This window comes from Crocodylus siamensis, chromosome 14, assembly GCF_052110815.1.
Source record: "Crocodylus siamensis isolate JL-2025a chromosome 14, ASM5211081v1, whole genome shotgun sequence".
In the NCBI taxonomy this organism is placed as follows: domain Eukaryota; kingdom Metazoa; phylum Chordata; order Crocodylia; family Crocodylidae; genus Crocodylus; species Crocodylus siamensis.
The window spans coordinates 22,638,508-22,661,662 of record NC_143408.1 but is presented as its reverse complement, the minus strand read 5'-3'; the positions used below and the strand labels follow the sequence as shown (position 1 = coordinate 22,661,662).

Sequence of the window (23,155 nt, the reverse complement as noted above, 5' to 3'; positions counted from 1 at the left end):
TACCTTTGAGTAAGATAAGATAAAGCCCAAACTGGTACAGGCATGAGCAAAGTCTAGCAGCAGTCATTTCAGCTCTTTGCAAAAGGAGATGGAGATGAGGGCACCTCTGGGTGGAAAGGCAGAAGCCACCCAGCTAACCACTGACCCAGGGCTCAAGTAGCAAACCCTTTCCTAAACTAAAAGGGTAAGATCCAGAAGATTTTCAAGGTTTGGCCTTCACATCTGTGATTCCTATTGAATTCAGCTGGAGTGGTGGGTGCTCAGACTTTCTGAAAAGGCGGCCTTAGTCTCCATGAAAAGCAGCCAGCTTAATGCAAAGCAACTAACAACTAGAAGTAGGTGAGAGACGCAGGAGAGGGAACATAGGTTGTAGCTGTGTTGGTCTAAGGACATAGGCAGATAAGGTTCTTTGCGTGAATGGGATCTCTTTTATTGCACCAACTTCAGCTTGCTAAGAAAATTTTTTCCAGCTATTTAAGCTGGCCCAATAAAAGCGATCGGATTCCCCCAAAGAACCTCGTCTGCCAGAGGAGAGGGAAGACGTTCTCTGAATAAAGATGCTGAGTTTGGTCCCTTCCTCCATCCGATTGCTGATGCAGAAGTGAAATGAAAGCCTTATCCCAAAAGCTGGGATGCCTGCCCAGCTCCCCTGCAGACACTGCACAGCAGCCTCAGTGTCTGCTTCACCTCCCCAGCTGCCCAGTGCAACGCAGTTTATCGCCTCGAAATAAGGACAGGGTGACACACTCAGGATGCAAACCTGCCATCAAAAGGAGAGCCAGTTTTGCAAGCAAAAGCTTATCCCTGGGAGCTTTCCTTTCCTGTTGGCTGACAGGATGAGGACAGCAGCAAAGGTGCTAAGTATTACGGCCTACGTTCCTGTGGATTTATCGAAACAGTTAAACGAAAACTCATCGCTCGCCCAAACAATACGCCCGGGATGGCGTTCTGCCTCGCTCCTGCTAACCAGCATCTGCCCGTGAATGTAAACACCTCCATTAGCGCATCAGCAGGACAGGCAGCATCGGAGCCCGGCGGCTGCGGAGGAGGAGGAGGAGGGAGCAGATGAGCTCAAGGAGTGGAAAAGCACCTTGTTCCCTAGCGACCCCCGGCGCCCAAGGTAAGAGGACTCTGATGGACATCACAGGGTGTCATCGCTGAGGCCCTTCAGTAGGAAGCGGGTTATTTTGTGCGCGAGAAAAGTCAGCCGAAAACAGGAAACTCCCAAAGGGAACACACGAGAGACGGTGGAGGAAGACTGCGGCCCGGCTCAGCCAACGCTTAGGGCCAAAGAGCAGTGTCTGCATGACTGGTAAGCCTATGCTAAGGTGCAGTTCAGATATGAAGAACCTGGAGAAGAAAGGCCCAAGGCCCCACTGCTTGTCGCGGAGGAGGTACAGAAGAGTGTTTTTAACCAACGGGCCCCAGCGGAGCTGGTTGCATTACTCGCCGCAACTAATTTATCAGGCACACTTCAGGATTATTCATCACGATGATTTTTTTTGATGTAGGTAAATCCCCAGCAGATTGACTATGGATGGGGTGTGAATAATTTTTGTTTGCCATCTGGCATCAGACCATACCTTCCCCCCCCCCATTAACTCAGCCAGATGCAACTTCAAATCCCATCCCACCTTTGCCCCCAAACAACCCACCCGTTACAAGTCTGCAGTTTCTCCGGTGTCTTTGACCGCTCCACAAGGTGCACGTATGCAGACAGCAGTCTGAGATTACATCGCAAGCAGCCCCAGCAGCCATGTGGGCCTTGATGCAGTCATAAGCCTTCAGAAATGCCAGTGCTGTTACCTGGCGCCTAGTTTTGCAGGGCTCCGTAACTTTGCCGGGTTGTCCTTGAGCAGTAATAAGAGCGACCCCCGTGCTAATCTAATATCAGATTACATCTTGTTAAAGAGAAAAGATGAAAGAATCAGACGGTTATCAGCAATTAGATGAGCACGCGTGGGGTCTGTGCTCTGTGTGCTGTTGTACGCGTGAGTCCAGCACCTGCTTCAGGGAATCCGTCTCGGGTGAACCCTAAAAACCTCAAAGAAAGGTAATAACCCCCTCCCCCCAAATATGCATCACAAGGTTGTTAATGCCAACACCATGAAGGGGGTATATTAGGCATGCGTAGCATACTATAGTAGCCATGCAGTGTCTGCTGCACAATTTTCCAATAGCTCCACTTTTATCCTCTTTGTGAACTTTGTGGGGCGAGGGTCTTGCTTTGGATTCATTCGGCCCCGAATTTGCTCACTGAAGAGCGTCTCCGTGGTTCTCTGCCATTAGCAAAAGTTGGTGCATCTCTTCTGCTCTTCTTCCCAGTGAAGCAGTGACATATTCTCAAATCCCTGGGAGCTGTTTCATTGCACATTTCTAACAGGGGCCTGATTAGCTGCATGTAGCAAACTGAAGTCCAGTCCTGCCCTCTGGCAGCCTTCCCAGGACTGCCCAGGCTGCACTCCCAATCCCACACTCCCAGACTGCGGCCACTGCCACTTTCCCTGGCATTGGCCGGTCTTTGAACAAGAAGTCACCGGGGTGCTGGCCTAGCAGGTATTAACGTGCATCTCAGTGAAAGGAAACTCTGATCGTTTGTCTGAGGGAACTACACAGCCCCCTTTAGATCTCAAATGTGTTTGCCAGCACCCCAGGTAGAAAGGGCAGCACCATGGCATGGGAACGAGGTCATTGAGACCAAGCAAGCGGTCTGATGTCACACAGGTTTGGCCTCCACTGCATAATTTTTCCAGCATCACACAAAGCTTTTTGTTGGCAGGGTAATGCCGGCTCTCTAATTGCTGCTGCCTGGTAGTTGGGGACTTTTCCTGGGTGCTCTTTATGTCCTGCTGACTCAGTTACTGTAGTGGACCCCCAGGAGCTGGCAGGGTGGCCTGGCTGTTATTGCACATCAGTGGCCCGGGAGCTCTGGCAGTAAGTCTGGACAAGGCTTGTGCCAGGAGCAGGGAGCGATACTCCGGTAATTTAACCCAGCATTTCTCAACCCATGCATTGCGACCCAAAAGTGGGTCCCAAGCATACATGAAAGGGTTGCGAACAAAGTTTAAAAACGGATTCTCCTTTAAAGGAGAAAAACACAGGAAACTGTGGCTTTTCCCTTGCAGCCTGCGAGGGGCTGCTTGGGACAAACCTCCCACCCCACACACTGGGGGTGGAGACCTGGGGAAGGGGCAGCAGGTCAGGAGTGAGGGGCACCGGGTTGGGACTGACCATTGGTGCTTAAAAATGGGTCCCGGTGCAAAAAAAAAAGTTGAGAACCATTGTTTTAATCAATGGACTGCCTTCCCTCCCTGGTCACAGTGGGGTTATCCAGTGGTCTCCGAAGACTCTGCCTTATCACGCCATCTCAAAGCTTCTTGCAAACTAACGGTTCACGCTGCCTTGCCATCCTCCCTGCAAAATAGGTAGATATTGCATCTTCATTGCACAAATGTGGAAACTGAGGCACGGAAAGGCTAAGCGACGCGCCAGGGACAGAACCCAGGAGTCTAGATGCTTAATTTCCAGCGCCCACCCCCACCCATCTCCACGGGATTGATGTGCTTATGTTGTGCACTTAGTGATTAGCCGGTGGCTTTGCTTAGTGTGAAGGTATGGAGGGGGAGGGCCAATCAAAAGCAGAACTCCAATTCTGCGTGCAGTCCTATTTGAAAGAGTGAGTGTTCTGCATTTTTTTCATGCCTGCGACAATCTAGACAAATAGGCTTTTAAATTAAGCAGTGATTTGGAATATAAGTGAGTGCATTTAAGCTGCTAAGAGATGGAAAGATCCTAATGGCTGAAATATTTGTCATATCACAAATAAACTGGCTGTATCAGGAGTGACTAATATAACTAATTTTTACCACATCCTTCGCTGCTCTGTGATAGAAAATGAGGTCAGCATAGGTTGAGGCAGCCCAAAATGAGCAGCTGTAGGAAGGCAGCAGAGAATACTGATAAAGGACTCTGCAGAAGTGTATTACCTTCCCACAGAAAACAGGAATCTGGTTAAAATTAAGATATGGTCTTTGCAAAGTGCCCAGGGTTTTAATGTAAGGGTGCAAATGAAGACACTGCTTTCAGCAAAACTTGAATACAAATGCACTCCATGCTGGTTTATCTGGTCTGCCCTGAGCTGAAGGAGCAGGACAGATTTTGCCTTGTGGCTTCCATGCAAATTATGGGCAATGCAGTTCTCATTTGGATTCACTATGGCGCAGAGGAGGGCAGGATTTGGCCCCAGGTATGGTTCGTGCAACATCTCCATGTTACAGGTAGCAACACTGAGGCATAGTGATGAAATGAATCACCCCCAGGCTTAGTGCCAGTGAGAATCAGAGCAGACAACAGCACAACCCAACCACTGGATCAGGCTGTGTCCCCTACAGCACATAGAATATTTGGTGAGGGACAGAGGCATAACTGGGCAGTTTTGCACCTTGGGGGCTGGCTGCTATTTTGGCCTCCGAGTTGGCACCAGGGACCGATGCACTATGCACCTCTTTAGCTGCTCTGCCGGGGAGGGCCCGGCTGATCCCCTTCCCCAGGCACTGCCAGCTTTGCCATTTGACCTGTTGAGCCAGAGCAGCAATACTCAGACCGCACCACCTGAGCCACTAGTTGCTCTTCCACTTCTCAGCTTCGGCTATGGCTCTTCACGGCTTGTTTGTTTTTTAACTTCATGCATGAAAGTACATGTAGGGGTGAATTTAGTCAACTCTAGAGAGACTTTTTGCTGTTGCCCTGTGCAAATACTAGCTCACGGCCTGTAGCTTTTCTCTTTTGCACTGGAGTGTGTTTACCACCATTCACCTAGGGGTGTTTATGCTGCTGTGGGTCTTTGGTTAACACTGACAGCCGTGGGGCTCCTGATTTGCCAGCCTCGAGGTCCAATTTATACTGCAAAGTTTTGCTGGCAGACTTCCAGTCCTACCAGCAAGCTGCAAGCATGTCCACACCTAACATCTCCCTACCGCCGCAGCAGCAAAACCCTCTTTTATCCTGGCACTTACTGCCCCTCTACCAAGTGACAGGGGTCTTCTGGTAGCTCCTGGCTACTGAAGGGTAGGCTGTGGATTGAGCCAAAGGGACCAGCTTTGCTGCGACTCACCCGAGATAAATCCAGAGTGGCACCGCTGATGTCAACGACGGCGCAGGTAAAAGGAGGATGGGGCTCAGCACATGGGGTTGTCCTCTGGGGTAACCTGTTGGAACAGGCGCTTGCGTCACTTTGGGTCAACTGTTGTCAAATGCTATTCTCTCTTCTCTTTATCCAACACAACATCATCTCCTCTTCCTAGGATCCTCTGAGCAGAGCTTGCCCATGTATTTCTCTCCCACTGCAGTGGCAGTGTCTTCATCACCCCTGCTTCTGCCTCGCACCATGTTGTAGCATAGCGTGCTCTTGGTTTTGGCCTCGTAGGTGCACGCGAGGATTTGGAGTAGCCATTTTAGAGATTCCTTGGATAAATCAGTGCCTGGACTGGACTCCGTGGCCCAGGAAGCCCCTCCCAGGCCCGGGTTGTGACGGACCACTCGGAGCGTCTCCCCCACGACAAAGCAGCCGAGAAACGACAACCGCTTGGAAGCATCAAACAATTTGAGAAAATAAGATCAACATGGATTAACAATAAAGCTGAAACACACTACATTTCCTAAATGGAGTGATGGAAGGGCTCATATTTGATAACCATTAAATGGTTTAATGAAATAATTATAACTCAGCTTTGCGAGCCCTGGAGCAATCAATAACTATGAGCTCTAAGCCAGAGCTTGTTCTGAGCTCTGCCATTTTCACAGTGCTCCCCAGCAAGGAGAGCGTGCGACTATAAATGCGATTGACAGTAAAGTTGCATTAAAACATTCCCATCAAGGGCAATAATAGATTAAAGGCTACCGAGGCGCTGCAGTCGGCCGGTCAATATTCTTTATTTTCTGCATCGCCCCAATTTCACCACCCTCCTGCATGCTATTAGTGCGAGTTGATTTGCTGTCAATGACCAGCCCAGGCAAAGATGCATTAATGCACACTCACAGGAGAAGAGCGCATGGCATTATCACTTCACTCGCTTTCAAATTACACCCTAATGCCGTCTCCAGGCAGCTTGTGACACGTTAACGCTATGTGCGATTTGTTGGTATCAGGCTAAATATTTCATGTCTAAAGATTTCATCAGAGATTTGATGACAGAAATAAACTACCCCCCGGTTGGAAATCACTCCAGATAACAGAATTAGGCATTGTGGGGAAATCAATGAAGGGACAGAATCAGGGCTGGGGGCAAGAAATAAGGTAGGGGAAAGCTTGGTGGTGGGGGGACTTGTCTTTCATCCCTTCAACTGTAAAGAGCTGGTTGAGTACCCATTTGCCTGCTAATTAAAGACCATATAACTAATACATCACATTTAAGGAGCAGAAATGAGGACTCAGGCGATTTCTTTATTTCCTGCTCCCAGATGCTGGGCTCCATGACTCTGCTGCTGATTTGAAATGATCCACAATGCAAACAATCCCCTGCGCTGCTGTGAAATGCACTGGGTGATATCGGGAACTGGCAATTAGTGAGGATTTTATCCTCTGCCAAGTATTATAATAATAATAATAATAATAATAATAATAATAATAATAATAATAATAATAATAAAGCAGCCTTTAAAATCCATGCATGCTTGAGAACAATCTGCAGCAGATTTGTGCTCAGGCCGTTTGAAAAACAGGGGCAAGGGCCTTGGAAACAGAAGACCCCCATTGATTCGTACAACAGGGAAGGAGGGGGTTGACACTGCCCCACTGCTGTGCCTCAACCCTCATCTGCAGGAGCCCTGGCTAAGGTGAGAGCATATCAGCTCCTGGCGCCGCCTCAAGCAGCACGGCTGACCGCTCTGCATCCTGCATCTATTCTCCAGAGGATACAGCAGCGAGTAAATCAATGCAGCCATACTGAAGACACCAGGACCTGGGACACTCACAGGAGCTAGGACAAAACTCTTGAGCAGGACACCCCTCAGCCTCTCCAGGGGTCAGCCGCTGGAGGGCACCACCAGACACACAAAGGCCTTGAACCTGCAACTAGGTCTACAGAGGCTGAGTGCTGCACTCACCTGGAGCCCAGCTAGCTTCAGAAGGGCTCCACATGGGCCCAGAGGCAGCGCCAGCTCCTCAACAGGGCTAAAACCCTTCCAAATTGAGTTCCTTTGCCCTCCGCTGATAGCGTCCCAGGGACTGTCCTCACTGCAGAAGCAAACAGCAACCCATTTGAAGCTACCCTGCAACGCAAAGAATCCACTGTGCTGCTCCAAAATGCACTTGGCGACATCGGGAACTTTGCAACTAGTGAGGAGGTGGCCGCTTCAGACAAAAATCCAGTTGCACATAAGCATCAGCAGTTACGCGTCAAACAGGGGTGCTTTGGACCTGGGCTATATATTCCAGTAGGATGTTGTTATGCTTTTAATCTAAAATTAATGGCCAGAATCATTTTTAAAATGCTCATATCCAGAATAGTGTAGGAAAAGTCTCATACCTGCTTCAATATGGAGAACGCAGAAGGGAGAGCATCAGCGTAGACGTGTATATTGTTCACAGCCTGATTCTTATTATACAATGCAGCCTAATAGCCCTGGGAGACGCAAGCTCCGCCAGGCTTTCCAGAAAGATGAGATCCTTGGAGCTTCTCTTCACCCTTAAATAAACAAGGAATTAACTTCCTACCCTCTCTAATCAGGCAGTAATTGAAGCCTGTGATTTACGCACCAAGCTTTGGTGGCACCGCAGTTAGAGCTGTGGGATAATTGGCCAGTGCTTGCAAGGGAACGTGGTTATTTCGCTGGGGCCGCAAGATGGATTGCCAACCCCAGTGGTAACTGCACGGCCATAAAACTAGTCCATGACAAGGGGCAGGCACTTGAGCGTGCAATCCATCTTTGGAGGCCTCTCACACTTTCATCTCCAGGTCTCGCTCTCTAAACTTAAAGATCTTGTTCATTTATAAGAAACGCACAGCCAAGTTCTCCCAAGGGAAACAAGATCCCTCAAACTTGTGGGAGACTCATCTCCCAGACAGCTCTATGCATTCATGCTCTCCCAGCCTCACACGCCAAGCGCAGATTTCTCAGAGACCACGTAGGAATTGCAGCAGAGGACAGACCAAGAGTTCGTTTACTCAGGTGACCCGCCTTTGAGAGAAGCCTTTGCTAGATATTTCAGAGAAGGGTAAGAATACAGTGCACCAGGTTTGTCTAACTCAGGGGTGGGCAAAGTGTAGCTAGACGTGGTTCACCAGGCCACTCTGTCTGGCCTGCGGGGCCCCTTAAAAGTTAGACAATTAATATTTATCTGCCCTTGGCTTGCCAAAACTCAGTAAGCAGCCCTCCGCCCAAAATAACTGCCCACCCCGATCTAACTGCACAATGCTAACAAGGGAGGGAGCCAATTCTTCATCAGCATCACCTAACTCCCTGATTTCTCTGCTTCCAATCATCCCTACACACTGCCCTATAAATATAAATAATCTAGCCCAGCGGCTCCCCGGTACACCTACCACCGGTGGTACCCACACAACCCACCAGTGGTACGTGCCAACAATTTTGACTAAATATGATAAAGACTTGCTGGTGGTACTGGTGTTTTAAATGGGTGGTGCACAATCTGTCAAAATTCAGGAACCACTGATCTAGCCCATTTGGGACAGTAGGCACCAGGCTGCTTTACCATTGTCCTTTTTGGCCTCATAAGAAAAGCACCCATTCAAAATACTTAACTCGCCCAGCTTTAACGCTTAAGACCTACACGCACATCGGCGCGAGCGTTCCTGCAGCTGCTCAGCCCATGGTTCCCCCGCCCCTAAGATGCAGCCCTGTAATTTGTCCGAGTCTTGAATTTGAGCCCGCTGAGCAAGGCTGACATCAGTTCTTGGTCTGTGCAGCACCTGGCGCGACAGGACTGTGATCCTGGTGGCCATATCTGAAGGCCATTGTCACAGAGATTTTGAAGAATACAAATTTAATCACAGCTGGCAATAGCATCCTGTCCCTTGTGAGTAGTCCTAGCATTAGACCCAACACCTCAACTTGTGCCCAAGTCTTGCTGGGAAAGGCACCGGTTCTCCAACACAATGCCGCAGTCCTCGGCCTGAGACTTGTAACGAAGCTTGGTGGTATACCCCTACAAAGGGCACACCCCACCCCATGACTCAAGTCCCTTTTAACAAAAAGGGTCCTTTGAATAAATGAACAACTCCTGACACCTCGTGGACAACACAAGTCTTGCATCAGTCCACTATTCTGCTCTGAATTATGGCCACATTTCTGTTCCAAATTAGTCCTCCCTCTCACTCGAAGGCTAACCCTAAACTAAATCCAATCTAATAGTGAATTAATATCAAACTGCTATACCTAGTACCAAATCTTATTTCATGGCCAAGTGCAATTCACTTCATGTGTGCCTGGACAGAAAAGAGGCTGCTGCTATTTGAAACATAGCTGTTCATAAAGGCTCCAGACAATGTTCGGGTGCCGCAGTGTCAGGCCACGTCCTGAAGAGCTCGCTAGAAAGGGAAAAGGAAAAGGGGCTGGAAAGGAAAGCAAAGTAGGTTGTTTTAACAATATCGTGTCTTAAGCCATAGTGAGCGGAGCAGCAAGAAACGGCCCAAGTCTTTTCACTCCCAGTCCAGCACCACACTCAGTGGATCACACCAATCCCTCCTCACGCGTGATGCTCAGCACTACCAGCTCATAGCACTGTGCAAGCACTACTTTAGTTGAGGGGTAGGAACTGCTGGCTCCATTTGCCAGACAGAAGAACTGAGGCACAGAGTGAAGAGATATGAAGTGAGTGGAATCAGAACTCAAGGGATCTGTCCTTGAAGGTAGGTCGTAAGATCATCCTCTAATCCCCTTACCTTTTTACCTACCCATTGCTTGATGGCCAAAACCTGACTCCTCACCTTGGATCCTAACCACAATCGAAATAATCTTTTATGACAATCCAGGATACCAGCATGACAGATTTGAAATCTACTGTCCTTGGAGATAAAGTGCAAGTCAGCCACTCACAGGCCCAACAGACTAACTTTATCCTGGGGCCCAAATTTCCAATTCAAAGGCATTAGGGGGAGAGAAATACCTCAGTACAATTAAGAATAATTAAAGCTAAAGTCTGTATTTTTATATATAAAATAGTCCTATAAGTTTCATTGACATTAGGGCTGGATCTAGTCCAGCCCCCTGCTCCAGGGGCAGGAAGTCCATTGGAGTCATAGGATCCCAGCAAGATAAACATCCAATTTGTTCTTGAAGGCATTCAGAGTAGGTGCTTGAACAAGGAGAAGTACACCACAGGAATTAGATAGGCTAGGATAGATTCTTGTTAGTCATGGGAACTGAGGAGGGAATGAAAAGCCAGAGCAGCTTGCCAGAACAACACGGGCAGCATTGTATTTGCTACGTACTCTGTTTTATTGCCCAGGTGCTGACAAAGCTGGGGATGGCCGATCCAATCGGGACCAAATTTGTGTTGTTTAAGACCAGCACTCTGACCCAAGCAAGCCTAGGAAAGAACCCACAGCCCCAAATATAAGCATTCAAGGAAAAAATTATTTTAAAATAAAGGGCAGAAAGCATAGGGCAAGGAGACCTCAGCTCAATTAGGATGTGACGCTGCTTACAGCACTCTGTATTTGTTTCATTCAAACTAAATCACAATGGCACAGGCTCTCTGGACCTTACAGTTTAAAAAAAAAAAACATAAACGATAAAATAAAAAAAAAAGAATCTGGTTTGGTAAATTTTATCCATGATACATAGCAAACAGTGCTCCCCAATCCCACTCATCTCCTTCAATTTAGGGAAAGGATCTACATCTTGCTGAAAACTTGAGCCATCCAGATGCCTGTTATATGAACATGCATCTGCTTTTGTGTTATTTCTTCCCTAGGGCTCACTAGATGGGAAAGAAACCTCCTCCAGGTCACAAGCAAGTTTTTCCAATATCTATGCAACATTAGCCATAAGTAGCACTGATAACACAAGGAGGAAGCAGAATCCAAAGTTAATCTGCTGGAACCTGCCACAAGCACCTCCCCCCAGTAGGTCCCACAACAACAAGATGAAGCTACTTGCTCTACAGAGCAGCAGTGCAGGGGCAGGGAACCAGGTCTTCAGGCTCCAAGCTACAACCTGTGCCCACAAGGCCCTCTCACCTCCCTCCATCAAAAGGCTGTGGCAGGAAGGAAATAAATAAATAAATAAAAAAAATTAAAAAAAAAAAAAAAATCCCAGAACCCAAACACATACTCAGGGAGAGGTGGAGGGACACTTGGAAGTTACTGAGAACAAGTTTTATAGTATAGTACAATATTAATAGAATATAAGATCTCAAAAGCCAGACAGCACTATTAATTCTAAGGATATTATTTGTAACCCACAGCCTCTCACCTTCCAAGTGCTTTGGCAAGTTTACTCAACATCTCCTTCACCCTGAAAGAGTAATCCAATGACATTTGGGGGAACAGAAACCCAGAGGTGAAGTGACTTGAAGAGACCACACTGGAAAGTACTGTTACAGCTCAAGCTAGTACTCAGCAGGCTACAAATTCCATTGGTCAGCTCCCAAAGTAAAAAGACTCAGTACACAGAAGTATTTTCCAAAGTACCACCCCCGCACCATCCCATCCGTCTTAAGGAGAGGGCAGAAAAAGACTAAAAAAGTGTAGGTAACATCCATTTGGCCTTGTGATTATCCACTTGGAGAAAACAGCACAGGGTGAAAAGTTAAACACATTTTACCTGCAGCTCAAAATCACCAAGAATAAAGCAAGAGCTAGAGCAACTGTAAATAGCATACAAGTTTAAAAAAAACCCCCAAAACACCTAAAACAGGATGTCCCAATGGTTGAAGTTGTACTGTAACCAGTTAGCTTAGCCTAAAAATTTGGCAAGGAAAGGAAGTGGGAGTTGCCAGGATTTTCCATCCCTTACCTAGGCAGGTAGTCACTATAAAGCCTAACAGTGATGGGGAGATGGTAATGCTTGTAACAGCATGTGGTGCTGTATTAGGCCTTTGTTGTACCTGAACTCTGCTAGTGTGCCATACTAGTAGGGTAATCTCAAGATTGAAGAAAAGCTAGGAGGAAGGAAAGCCCACAAGGAACACCACTGCACACTTCACCATCAAGCATCCCACCTCTCCACACCCTAGCCCCCTCTTTTCCATAGACAGGGATCCATCTAAATCGCATTGGCAGTGTGCTAGGTAGTGGCTCCTTTCATCTTGCTTTTTACTATTTTCTCTCCCCTTCCCCCCCCAAAAAGGAATGGGCAGAGTCCCTTGGCCAGTCAGCAGGGAGGGCTGTAGCAAAAAAGCAAGGTAAAAAAAAAAAAAAAGGAGCTGCTGCATAATGCACCTCCAGAGAAATTCAACTAAACCCCCACCCATAAAGGTGACCAGCATTTGATGACATTTAGGAGTTCAAAAGTACAGCATTTTAAAATTTTCAAGCTCACCTTTTGGAAGCAAAACATACAACTCCCTCCCAATAAAAAGCTTATTTAGCTGCCTAGCTGGTGCCACATTTAAGAGTACCCAATGTTATACCAGTATCTGGAAAGGCCTCTACAAAATGCTGATTTACACTCCTGGCCCCTACTCGGAACCAAGTCTTTGTACTTAAAGCAATTTATAAGTGGGTTATGTTCATCCTACAAAGCCTTCTCTGGCCAAGTCACGATTAGCATGTTATTAGAGAATAGGAACAACCCGTTTCCCCATTTGAAAGAAAATGTGGCATTTCCTCAAAATGGCTTTCAAGAGCTCTAGGAGCTTCCTATAAAAAGGAAGTTAAATCAGCTTCTGGGACTGTACCCATGTGTCTACATAGAACTCCAAAATTAGCAACTCTATTGAGCTAGACACTGGAATAGCATGTTATTTGCACTGAAAAAGCTACAAACAGACTGTGCTGCCAATTAAATACATCTTTATTTCTTAGCATACACGTTGCATTTCCACTTGTTAACAGTACTGTAAAGTGCAATGGTGTCCACCCTCCCTTCCCGGTGCACCATGTTCAAGTATTTAGAATGCCCAGAAATGTTTCATACAGCAGCTCAAAAACATGGAGTTGTACTGTCAATGCACTTGGCTACAAAGTTTGGGTCCTTCAGTTCCAGTAACCACTTGTGGAATGCTTGCTCCAATGCGTTTAATCCACCTCCTCAATAGTTGGTCCAGAAGAAGCTCCTCCAGATGGGGCAGCTCCACCCCCAGGGAATCCACCAGGCATGCCTCCAGGCATCCCCCCTGCACTCTGGTATAGCTTTGTGATGATGGGGTTGCACACTTTCTCCAGTTCTTTCTGCTGGTGCTCAAACTCCTCTTTCTCGGCAGTCTGGAATACAGAAAGTAAGGTTATACATAGCTTGTTGTGGTTTTTTTTTTTTTTGTGTTGTTGTTTAGAACAAGTTTATAGCAAGGCGGGGGGGGGGGGAGGGGTCTTGCCCATACTACTGGCCATCAGCAAGAGCCATCAGCCCTCTTTATAGAAGCTAGGGGCTCTAGAAGAAGTAGCACAACTGTTCAGAATATAGATGTTTACAAACCTGTTCTTTCCTTGGAAAGAAATAACTGAAGTACTTTAAACAGCTGAAGTTAACTAGTGACCTTGATATCCTTTGGAGGACAACCCCCACCCCCATCTTAAGAAAGTTCTAGTCTCCAAAAATTAGTAGCCAAAAAAACCCACAAAAACACACCACCACACACCAAACAGTTTATAAGCAGACCCATGTCTTTCTAGGAGCAGCATGCCCCTTTGCTAGGGTAAAGCTCAAAGCAGTTTCTGATGGTCGCTCAGACATCCAAGGAAGGTACTTGAGCCAACATAAGTCTTTCGACTTCTGGTGGAAACTACGAATGGCTTTGGAATCATTTTCATCACAGCAACCACTCACTGGCCTCAAGCTCAGAAACTCTGCCTTTGTGGAGAAAAAAAACTGAGTCCCATTTGTTCTAGTGAGGCTGCATCAGGTACAAGGTACTCTAGTGCCGGTGTATTAAGTCCGATTCAGGCATAAATTTCCCCTTCTTTGGGCTTAAAACCCGAAGCATCAGAAGTCTTTTTGCCACCTACCTGATTCTTGTCCAGCCAGTTGATGATTTCATTGCACTTGTCCAAAATCTTCTGTTTGTCCTCATCACTGATCTTACCCTGAAGCTTCTCATCCTCAACTGTAGCCTTCATATTGAAAGCATAGGATTCCAGGGAGTTCTTAGAAGACACTTTGTCACGCTGCTTCTCATCTTCCGCTTTGTATTTCTCCGCCTCCTGGACCATACGTTCAATATCTTCCTTGCTCAGACGGCCTGCAAGAAAAAAAATTGCCAGCGGTTTGAGTTATGAGCCCAAGAGGAATTGGTGATGCCACAGGTCTTGGGCCTCTAAACAAAAAGGAAGCATTATTTGCCATTAGTACAAGTCAAGGCCAACTGACTCTTTACCCTGAGAGAGTCACCATCATGTATAGGTAGCAGGAAGGGCTGCCAAGAGCCAGTGCACTGACAAGGCTATGTGCGAGAAGTGCTAGCAGCAGAGAATATTTGTGGCTGTGGCATGTCAAGCATCTTGCCGAAAGAGCCAAAGTTTACACACAACCCCAAGTTTGTTCTGGCAAGACTACCAGACGGCTATGCCATCCAGAAGGTGCACATCTGCAGTGCTTACCTTTGTCATTCGTAATGGTGATCTTGTTTTCCTTGCCAGTGCTCTTGTCCACAGCGGACACATTAAGGATGCCATTGGCATCAATATCAAAAGTGACTTCAATCTGAGGTACGCCTCTAGGAGCTGGGGGGATGCCCGTCAGTTCAAACTTGCCCAGCAAGTTGTTGTCTTTTGTCATGGCTCTCTCCCCTTCATACACCTAGTAAGGAAGCAGGACCAGGAAAAAAAAAAAAAAAAAAAAGTGTCAACATGGAAGGTTAGGAACACCACCCGACTTCAGTGAGTTGGAGTCATCCAACCTTTCCCCACCCCCACCAGATCCAAATACAAAAAGGTGTCAGGAGAAGAAGTTCTATGGTCGCTCAGACATCCAAGGAAGGTACTTGAGCCAACACAAGTCTTTCGACTTCTGGTGGAAACTACGAATGGCTTTGGAATCATTTTCATCACAGCAACCAGCCACACACCTAGCCTGCACACGTGGGTGAGCTTTTTTGCCTGCTATTTTTCAGGGCAACAGCTTCCTTGCCTAGACCACCCTGCCCCAGAGTCAAAAGCAACTTTGAGGACTGATTATTTGATGACACATACCTGAATAAGGACACCAGGCTGGTTGTCAGAGTAAGTGGTGAATGTCTGCGTTTGTTTAGTGGGGATTGTGGTATTGCGCTTAATTAGTACAGTCATAACACCTCCAGCTGTTTCAATACCCAGGGACAGAGGAGTCACATCCAGTAGTAGCAGATCCTGTACATTTTCCGACTTGTCTCCAGACAGGATTGCAGCCTGGACAGCTAGAGGAGAGAGAAAGCAGTGTGAGAACACTAAAAAGATAAGAAACAGTTGACCCTATGCTACCAAGATACTCGCTCAGACATCCAAGGAAGGTTTTAGCCATCATTAGTCAAACTTCTGGTGGAAACTACGAATGGCTTTGGAACCAAATTCATCACTGCAAGTAGATGCTACTGCAATTAAAACCCACCCTGTTAACTGGCTTTAAGCTTTTTAACCTAGCAGATCCCCTCACTGATGGGGTTCATTCATTCATCATTTATGCTAGCTTAAGTCCTTTCTAGAGCTCTTGAATGAAACTAAACCAAAAAACCCCAAAGAGTTAAGAGGTTGAGAAGGCCTACACAAGCTTTTTGGGAAAGCTTACCTGCACCATAAGCTACAGCTTCATCAGGATTGATGCTCTTGTTCAGCTCTTTGCCATTGAAGAAGTCTTGTAGGAGTTTCTGAATCTTTGGGATGCGAGTGGACCCACCAACCAATACTATGTCATGGATCTGGGATTTGTCCAGCTTGGCATCCCGCAAGGCCTTCTCCACAGGGTCCAGAGTACCACGGAACAGATCAGCGTTCAACTCTTCAAAGCGAGCTCGGGTGATTGAGGTGTAGAAGTCAATGCCCTCATAGAGAGAATCAATCTCAATACTGGCCTGCGTGCTAGAGGAGAGGGTACGCTTTGCACGTTCACATGCTGTGCGGAGACGGCGAACTGCTCTCTTGTTTTCACTGATGTCTTTCTTGTGCTTGCGCTTGAACTCAGCAATGAAGTGGTTGACCATTCTGTTATCAAAGTCTTCTCCACCCAGGTGGGTATCACCTGCAGTGGACTTCACTTCAAAGATACCATCTTCAATTGTGAGAATAGACACATCGAAGGTGCCACCACCCAGGTCAAAGATCAAAACATTTCTCTCAGCACCAACCTGGAATATAAAATAAATAAATAAATAAATAAATAAATAAAAAATAAATAGTGCAGTCTTTCATTTTACAGGAGTGAGACTGCCTCAAGCTGGGCCCACAGAGAAACCAAAAAGCATCTTATGCCACTTCAGATTCTCCCCACCCCTGCCTTACCTTTTTGTCTAAGCCATAAGCAATAGCAGCAGCTGTTGGTTCATTGATGATTCGGAGTACGTTGAGACCTGCAATAGTACCAGCATCTTTTGTGGCCTGGCGCTGCGAGTCATTGAAGTAGGCTGGTACAGTGACCACAGCATTAGTAACAGTCTACAGGGAGAGAAACAAAGAAGGCTGTCAGTGTGGGATCTGCAGTCCAACCTGCGAGTGATACAAGCCATGGCTTGTATAATCCTTTTCTTGAAGGCACTGAGAACAGCTGTGCTCAAGTCTCACCTTCCCAAGGTAGGCTTCTGCAATCTCCTTCATCTTAGTCAGAACCATAGATGAAATTTCTTCTGGGTAAAAGCTCTTGGTCTCGCCTTTATACTCCACCTGAACTTTTGGCCTGCCAGCATCATTCACCACAGTGAAAGGCCAATGCTTCATATCAGACTGGACAACAGAATCATCGAATCTGCGACCAATCAGCCGCTTTGCATCTAAAAGAGTTGACAGTCAGTCAGTTACCCAAGAGCTAAAAAGAAATGCTTATATATAGTCAAATCAATACATAAGAGCAGCTTCTAATGCAGGTCAGTGGCACAAGAGAACCGCTTAAAGCGAAGGAGAAGCAAACTTAACAGGGTCAAAGCTTCTTTTTTTGTTTTTTTTAAGCCACCAAGAGCTGCTACACAATTTGAGTCTGCAGCTTTGAATAAACTTGAAATGCTGACCATAACCTTTCCAGATCAGAGGTAGTTACACTATTGTAGCATGGCTATTCTAGGGAAGCCCCCCAAGCCCCACGTAAAAGATGATGTTATTTCAGTGTTAAGAAACATGTCTGCAGCCAGACAATGACTGCGCAGGATGGAAGCAGACGGGCTGCTGCGCACTCCCTGCCACCTAGTGGAGGAGGGCTGGAACAGCACCAAGCCCAAAACCTACTCAGCAGCATGAAGCAACTTAAACCACAAGGCAGAAATACCCAGTGTAATTCTGGTCTCATGTTCAGGCCAATGTTAGATGCAAGACCAGAATAAGCTGTACCTCTCAGGAAAGAGAATTATGCAACTGTAGAAACGACTGTCCCTTCTAAATTTCCTAGACTTCTGGAATATTCCTAAATCAAACTGTGAGCTTGCTTAAAAAGGAGAAATCTGCATCATGCAGCAGGACTAATTATTCGTTCCTCCCTCACCACTGGTTAGCCAAAACTATGGAGCAGAAGTAAGTGGCCTGAACTGGTCAGTCAGAAGTGAGGCCCCCAGCTCCTCCCACATGGTAAACCCAATTCTGAATTCAGCTTTGCCAGCCAATCATCCAGAACCCAGGCCAACTGCCATTGAAACACTGTGCCAAGTACAGAGATTTTAACCGGAACTTACCAAAAACTGTGTTGGTGGGGTTCATGGCAACCTGGTTCTTCGCAGCATCACCGATCAACCTCTCGGTGTCTGTGAAGGCAACGTAGCTTGGCGTGGTCCTGTTACCCTGGTCGTTGGCGATGATTTCCACCTTGCCATGTTGGAAGACGCCAACGCAGGAGTAGGTGGTCCCGAGATCAATCCCAACAGCTGGTCCTTTTGACATTTTGTCTGAAAGGTTGACCAAGACGCATGTTAAGGAGTTAAGTCTTGAAGCATGGGCAGGGGACATGAAGGCGACGGACAAGAGCGAGCCTGACCGTGACTAAGTCCATTCTGCTTATAACACTTCTATAACCACAAACTCATAGAATTCCTGATCTGGCTGCTCCTTAACATTTAGGCCACAAAGATGCTAGAATAAAGCCCCCCCCTCCAAAAATCTCATTCAAGGCAATCAGCAGTGCTACTTGAACCCCTGCTAGACACTGAGCCCACTTCCCCCATTACCAGGTAATACTGGGAGACAATCAAGGACACTGGGCACCACGTGGCAGCCCTCCCCCCAGCATCCCAACCCCCACCGGCCGGGCAGGGGCCCAAGGTCGGACAAGCCTCCTCTTCTCTTCTCCCTGGCCCTCCACGTGTCCTGGCCCCCCTCCCCCACCACGAGAGCGCGGACTACATTTCCCAGCCCGCCCTGCACCCCCACGTGGTGCCAGCGCCGCGTGGCGCACGCTGATCCCCCCCTCCCACCCCCGGTTCTGCGGAGGCCGGGGGGGGGGGGACACGTGGGGGCGCCCCGGCAGCCCCCACTCCCCGGAACTGCCGAGCACGTGGGTGGCGGGAAGCCCCCTCCCCCACCCCGGATACCCCCCACACAGCCCCGCAGGGACAACCCTTCTCTAAGGCTCGCGGACCCCCCTCTCCTTCCCCACCCCCCATCGCGGTTACCTGGCGGTGCAAGACTGCCCCGGCGAAACTGTAACACCGCTGCAGCGACAAACGCAGAATGAGACAGCCTCCCTCCCGCCCCGCCGCCTTTATATACCCCCCTCAGAACCTTCCAGAACGGCCACGCCCCCGGCCCGCCAGCCGGCCAATCCGGCCGCGCCGCCCCGCGCTTACAGCCAATAGTCGCCGCCAGAACGCCGCACCCTCCGGGACGCAACAGGAAGGGGGCGGGCCCGCCGGCCGGCGTTCTCGAACCTTCATGCTCCCAGCCCCCGCGAGGAAAGGGAGGGGTGGAGCCAGAGTAGCGCGCGGGAACCAATCCGCTGTTCGGGCCCGCCTCCTCATTTCCATAGGGGGAATTCGGAAGCGGAGGGAGAGGCTGAACAGTGCTGGGCTGGCGGCGGGGGCGGAGCAACGAGTGCAGGAGTGGCCAATCGGAGCGGGGAGCTAGGACGCTATTTGCATAGGCGTTAGAATGGCGGGGGAGGGAAGGAGCGGGGTAGAAAGAAAATGGCGCCGTTGCACTCCCCCCAATGCCTCCATGAGGTGGGGGCGCGCCCCAAATAGCAGCGTTTGGCCAGCCGCCCGCCGCCTCCAGGTGTGAAGAGACCGCTCCGCGTCACTGCGGGGAACGAGAGGGGAGCGTTAAAATAAATATTCAATGTTGAATCCCGTGTCCGGTGGGGTTTAAAATGCCCCGGGAACTGCCCTCTTGCCACAGTATGGGCACGTCCTGATCCACCGCCGAGCCACATCAGCCCTCCACGGCGTGATGTCACCGGAGTGCTTGCGTGATGTCATGGGTGCATTCATGTTGCGTCACTGGCACATTTGCGTTGTGGCATGTTCACACGGTGTCACGGGCACGTTTGCCAGTCGTTAGAGAACGGCCGGCATCGGGAGGCTGGATTTCAATTCCAGCTGGGCCAACAAGGGATACCGCCCTCAGAAGCCCTCGCCTCTCGCATCATTTCTGAATCCTCGCAGCTACGGCATCGCTCTTACGCCACTTCGTAAGAACTCGCTATAAGAGGCCGAGGGAAAGGGCAGCAGGGTCCAGGGGATGTGATGGCTGTTCGCAGCCCTGCCACTGAGCTACCAGATGACCCAGGGAAAGTCCCTGGGAGTCTCTGGGACCTTCCCCTATTTTGTAAAATGGGGATAATGACATTCACCTCTGTAAAGTGCTTTGACCTGTATAAATGGAAGGTGCTATAAAGAGGCGTGATGACCCAAATTAAGAACTTGTTTTGTCTGCTCTCTTGCCTAGTGATGCCCAGTGCTGCAAGCTACAGAGGAACCGGCAAAACCCATCTCCGCTCCTTTATGCCACACGAAACAAAGCTGCACGGTGGGTCGCACCTGTCCGACAGCCCGGCTCAGACACCTGGTCCATACTGGATACTTTGATGAAAGGTGAAAGCCTGCTCCTCCTACTGCACTGCCTACCTCTAATGCGCCATAGGAGTTTCTGTAACACAACACATCTTGGCCCATATGCTCCAGTGTTGCGTCTCCAGCAGTGGTCCATGCTAGATGACTGAAATGAAAACATAAAAACCTCTAGCATTGTCCAGCACGATGCCACAGGGGAGAATGATAATTGCTTCCTAAACCAGCTGGCGATCTCTCTCTGCCGTAAAATGATTGACAGCACTTGTAATTTTTATCCTAGCAACTACAGATGCTGTTCTTATTTATACTGCAGCAACTAATGCTTTTTAAAGACTCGCTAAGCTATTAGCTTTGGTAAATACATAATAATCTTACCTAGCAATGTGCTTCCACCCTCAGCCTTCATTTTAGCTTTTGGCAGCCAAAGATCTTTCCCTGTGTCCCTAGCCCCTAATTCCATGCATCGGTTAGAGGAAGACTGATCCTGTCGCTTCAGGGTGATGCAGTGTTTTCTCCTTTGAGGAGAAGCTGGCCCCAGGGTTAGCTCATCAATCACACTCCTGAATCCTGTATAAGCTTCTCTAGCTCGTAACAGTGTATTGGACTAAACCAAAGCACAGCAGTGAATTTGTCTCCATACTCCAGTACATGTCTGAGTGGAACTGTGTACAGAGCTGCACCGCCGCCTGCCACTCGCGCTTTGTGCTGTCAAATTGACTTCTGGCAGCAGAAGGAAGAGGGGAAATAGAATCTGTTTTAAAAATAGCAAATAGTGTATTTGTGGGAAACTGTATTTGTTAATTTGCAACGTGCTTCCCTAGGCACTTTTGATTTAAGGTGAGCAGATGCAAACCCCTCGGTAGGTCCTACTGCCTTAGGCTGCATGTTGGGGCAGATGTCATAAGCTACCTAAGGTCAGGCCTGCTCACAGTTTCTGGTAAAAATCCACATATTGAAAGCACTGGGAGTCTGGCTGAGTACGGACTGGGCAAAAAATAGACCAAAACCTGGTTTATCTTTGTATAGTTATACTAGGCCTCAGAAAGGTTGAAAGAAACTCCCGCTCCTGCACATGGGTGATAATACGGTCGGAGGTAAGGGTGGGGTGTTCATATTAGCACCGCTATCTTCCTTTTCCAATAGCTGTCTGAAAGGGGCTGGATCCAGCAGGTGGCCAGGGCTCATTTGCCACCTCCACAATGCTGATGGGTGGCAATACTCCGCCTTTTCAGCACAGACTCGAGCCCTGAATTGCCCTCAGGGCCCTCAGTCCTGCAACTGCCCGCCCCACCGTGCAATGCTAGACTGTATCCTGAACAAGGACCAGGAGATTTGGTCTACGGCATTATTTTGTAAGGGTTTGCAGGTTTTGGGAAGCTTGGCAATGAGTCTTTGTTATGCTTTAGTTTGTCATTAGCAGAATTTCTGTAATACCTAAGAACAAGAGCTATTGGCATACTGCAATTAAAGGAATAGTGGCCGTCAGATGATCCACTGTATTTTGTACAGCTGACTAATGGTAGTTTAAGGGAACCTAAAGAAACATGAGTCAGTGCAGGGAGGAGCACTGAACTGCAATAGGCCAGAAGGTAAGGGCAGTCAGTACCTTTGATAAAGGTGACCCATTTACAGTAATTCAGAGAAACAGGAATTCAGTACAGTCATAGAAACTTTGCCCTGCAAAGACTGACTGCAGTGTTTTTTTACAAACAAACTTGGTCCCTACTCCAGGGCCTAGTGAACTCAACCTTTCAGAACTAAAAGCAAAACTGGGGAAGGAATAGGGAAATTTAATAGAATATTTTTCTAATTCTTCTCGCTAAAGATTTGTATTCCACCAACTTCTGCCTGCCCAAAGAGAGCCGGTCTCCACTGAGCAAGGCACCATACAAACGCATAGTGAAAGGCAGTCCTTGCCTGGAAAAAGATCCCAGTCTGACAATAAAGCATGTACATTTACATAATTTTCTTTCTATTCCTGGATTAAAAATTCAGGGATTCCTCACGTTTTATAAGAGAAACCCTTTGTGTCGTTGGCTTGCTTTATGTTAAAACTCCCTTGGTCTACTCTGTATGCTAGGAAATAATCTGCATAGAAGAAATAAATTAAAAATAAATGTGCCAACATAGCAAGAAGGGGCCCAGAACCAAGGCGGCGAGAGCCTGTCTTTCTGAGGGCAGAGTCAGTTCTTTTCTGTATTGGTAAGCAAAGCTGACACCTATCAAACAACTAGTTTGGCATTGTATTTTGCTTCCAATTGTGTAACTGTACCGCAAGTTGTCCTCAGTGACCTGCAAAATAAATAAATAAATAGATAAAAGAGCTGATACCCATTGCAACTGGAAACGTTTGCATAAAACATCCAGGGAAAAAGGCAAAGCCTGAACCCCTGTAATAGTAATCGGGTTAATTTTTGATGGTTTTAATGTCATCGTGCAAACCTTTTAGTTTATATATTTATAAACTCAGGTGTAAGGTTGAACCCGGTTCTCTTTATTGTGAGAACTGCATTTGTGCTCTATACCCAATATCTACCTTAACCCAAACCTGCAAGTGAAAGGCTGCATTGCTCAAGTCCGCAGAAAATATCCTATTTGGTTTCAATGAGGCCAGGAGTTTATTTCATATTTACATTCTATATTTTGTCTTGCATCTAATTTAGACTGAAAGGCCCTTGGGAGAGAGAGATTGTGGCTTCCCTCAGGCTTTAAAACACCGTAAACACAGAATACTTATTAGTTTGCAGACAATATTTTTCTGATCTCCGGCTTTCGCTTGGAACTTTGCCTCACTGTGTATAGTACAAAAAAAATCTTGGCAAACAGAACATTATTACAAGTTTAGCTGAACTGCAGTCTGTC

The 23,155-nt window shown here is 47.7% G+C and overlaps 1 protein-coding gene and 3 non-coding genes across 4 annotated transcripts; all 4 read right to left on the bottom strand.

Moving 5' to 3' along the window:
• Positions 1–12,960: 12,960 nt before the first annotated feature.
• Positions 12,961–18,985, bottom strand: HSPA8 (heat shock protein family A (Hsp70) member 8). The gene is made up of 9 exons (XM_090027654.1): positions 18,899–18,985; positions 17,966–18,175; positions 16,872–17,077; positions 16,593–16,745; positions 15,883–16,438; positions 15,312–15,514; positions 14,721–14,919; positions 14,130–14,362; positions 12,961–13,388 (listed from the first exon to the last, which is right to left on the bottom strand). The coding sequence occupies exons 2-9, from the start codon at positions 18,168–18,170 to the stop codon at positions 13,203–13,205; spliced, it is 1,941 nt and encodes a 646-aa protein (XP_089883780.1). The 5' UTR covers positions 18,171–18,175; positions 18,899–18,985; the 3' UTR covers positions 12,961–13,202.
• LOC149853455 (small nucleolar RNA SNORD14) lies at positions 13,846–13,942 on the bottom strand. Its single transcript, XR_016439219.1, has one exon. It is a non-coding gene; the product is annotated as a small nucleolar RNA SNORD14 (small nucleolar RNA).
• Positions 15,079–15,175, bottom strand: LOC149853454 (small nucleolar RNA SNORD14). Its single transcript, XR_016439221.1, has one exon. It is a non-coding gene; the product is annotated as a small nucleolar RNA SNORD14 (small nucleolar RNA).
• LOC149853453 (small nucleolar RNA SNORD14) lies at positions 15,587–15,678 on the bottom strand. Its single transcript, XR_016439223.1, has one exon. It is a non-coding gene; the product is annotated as a small nucleolar RNA SNORD14 (small nucleolar RNA).
• Positions 18,986–23,155: the final 4,170 nt, after the last annotated feature.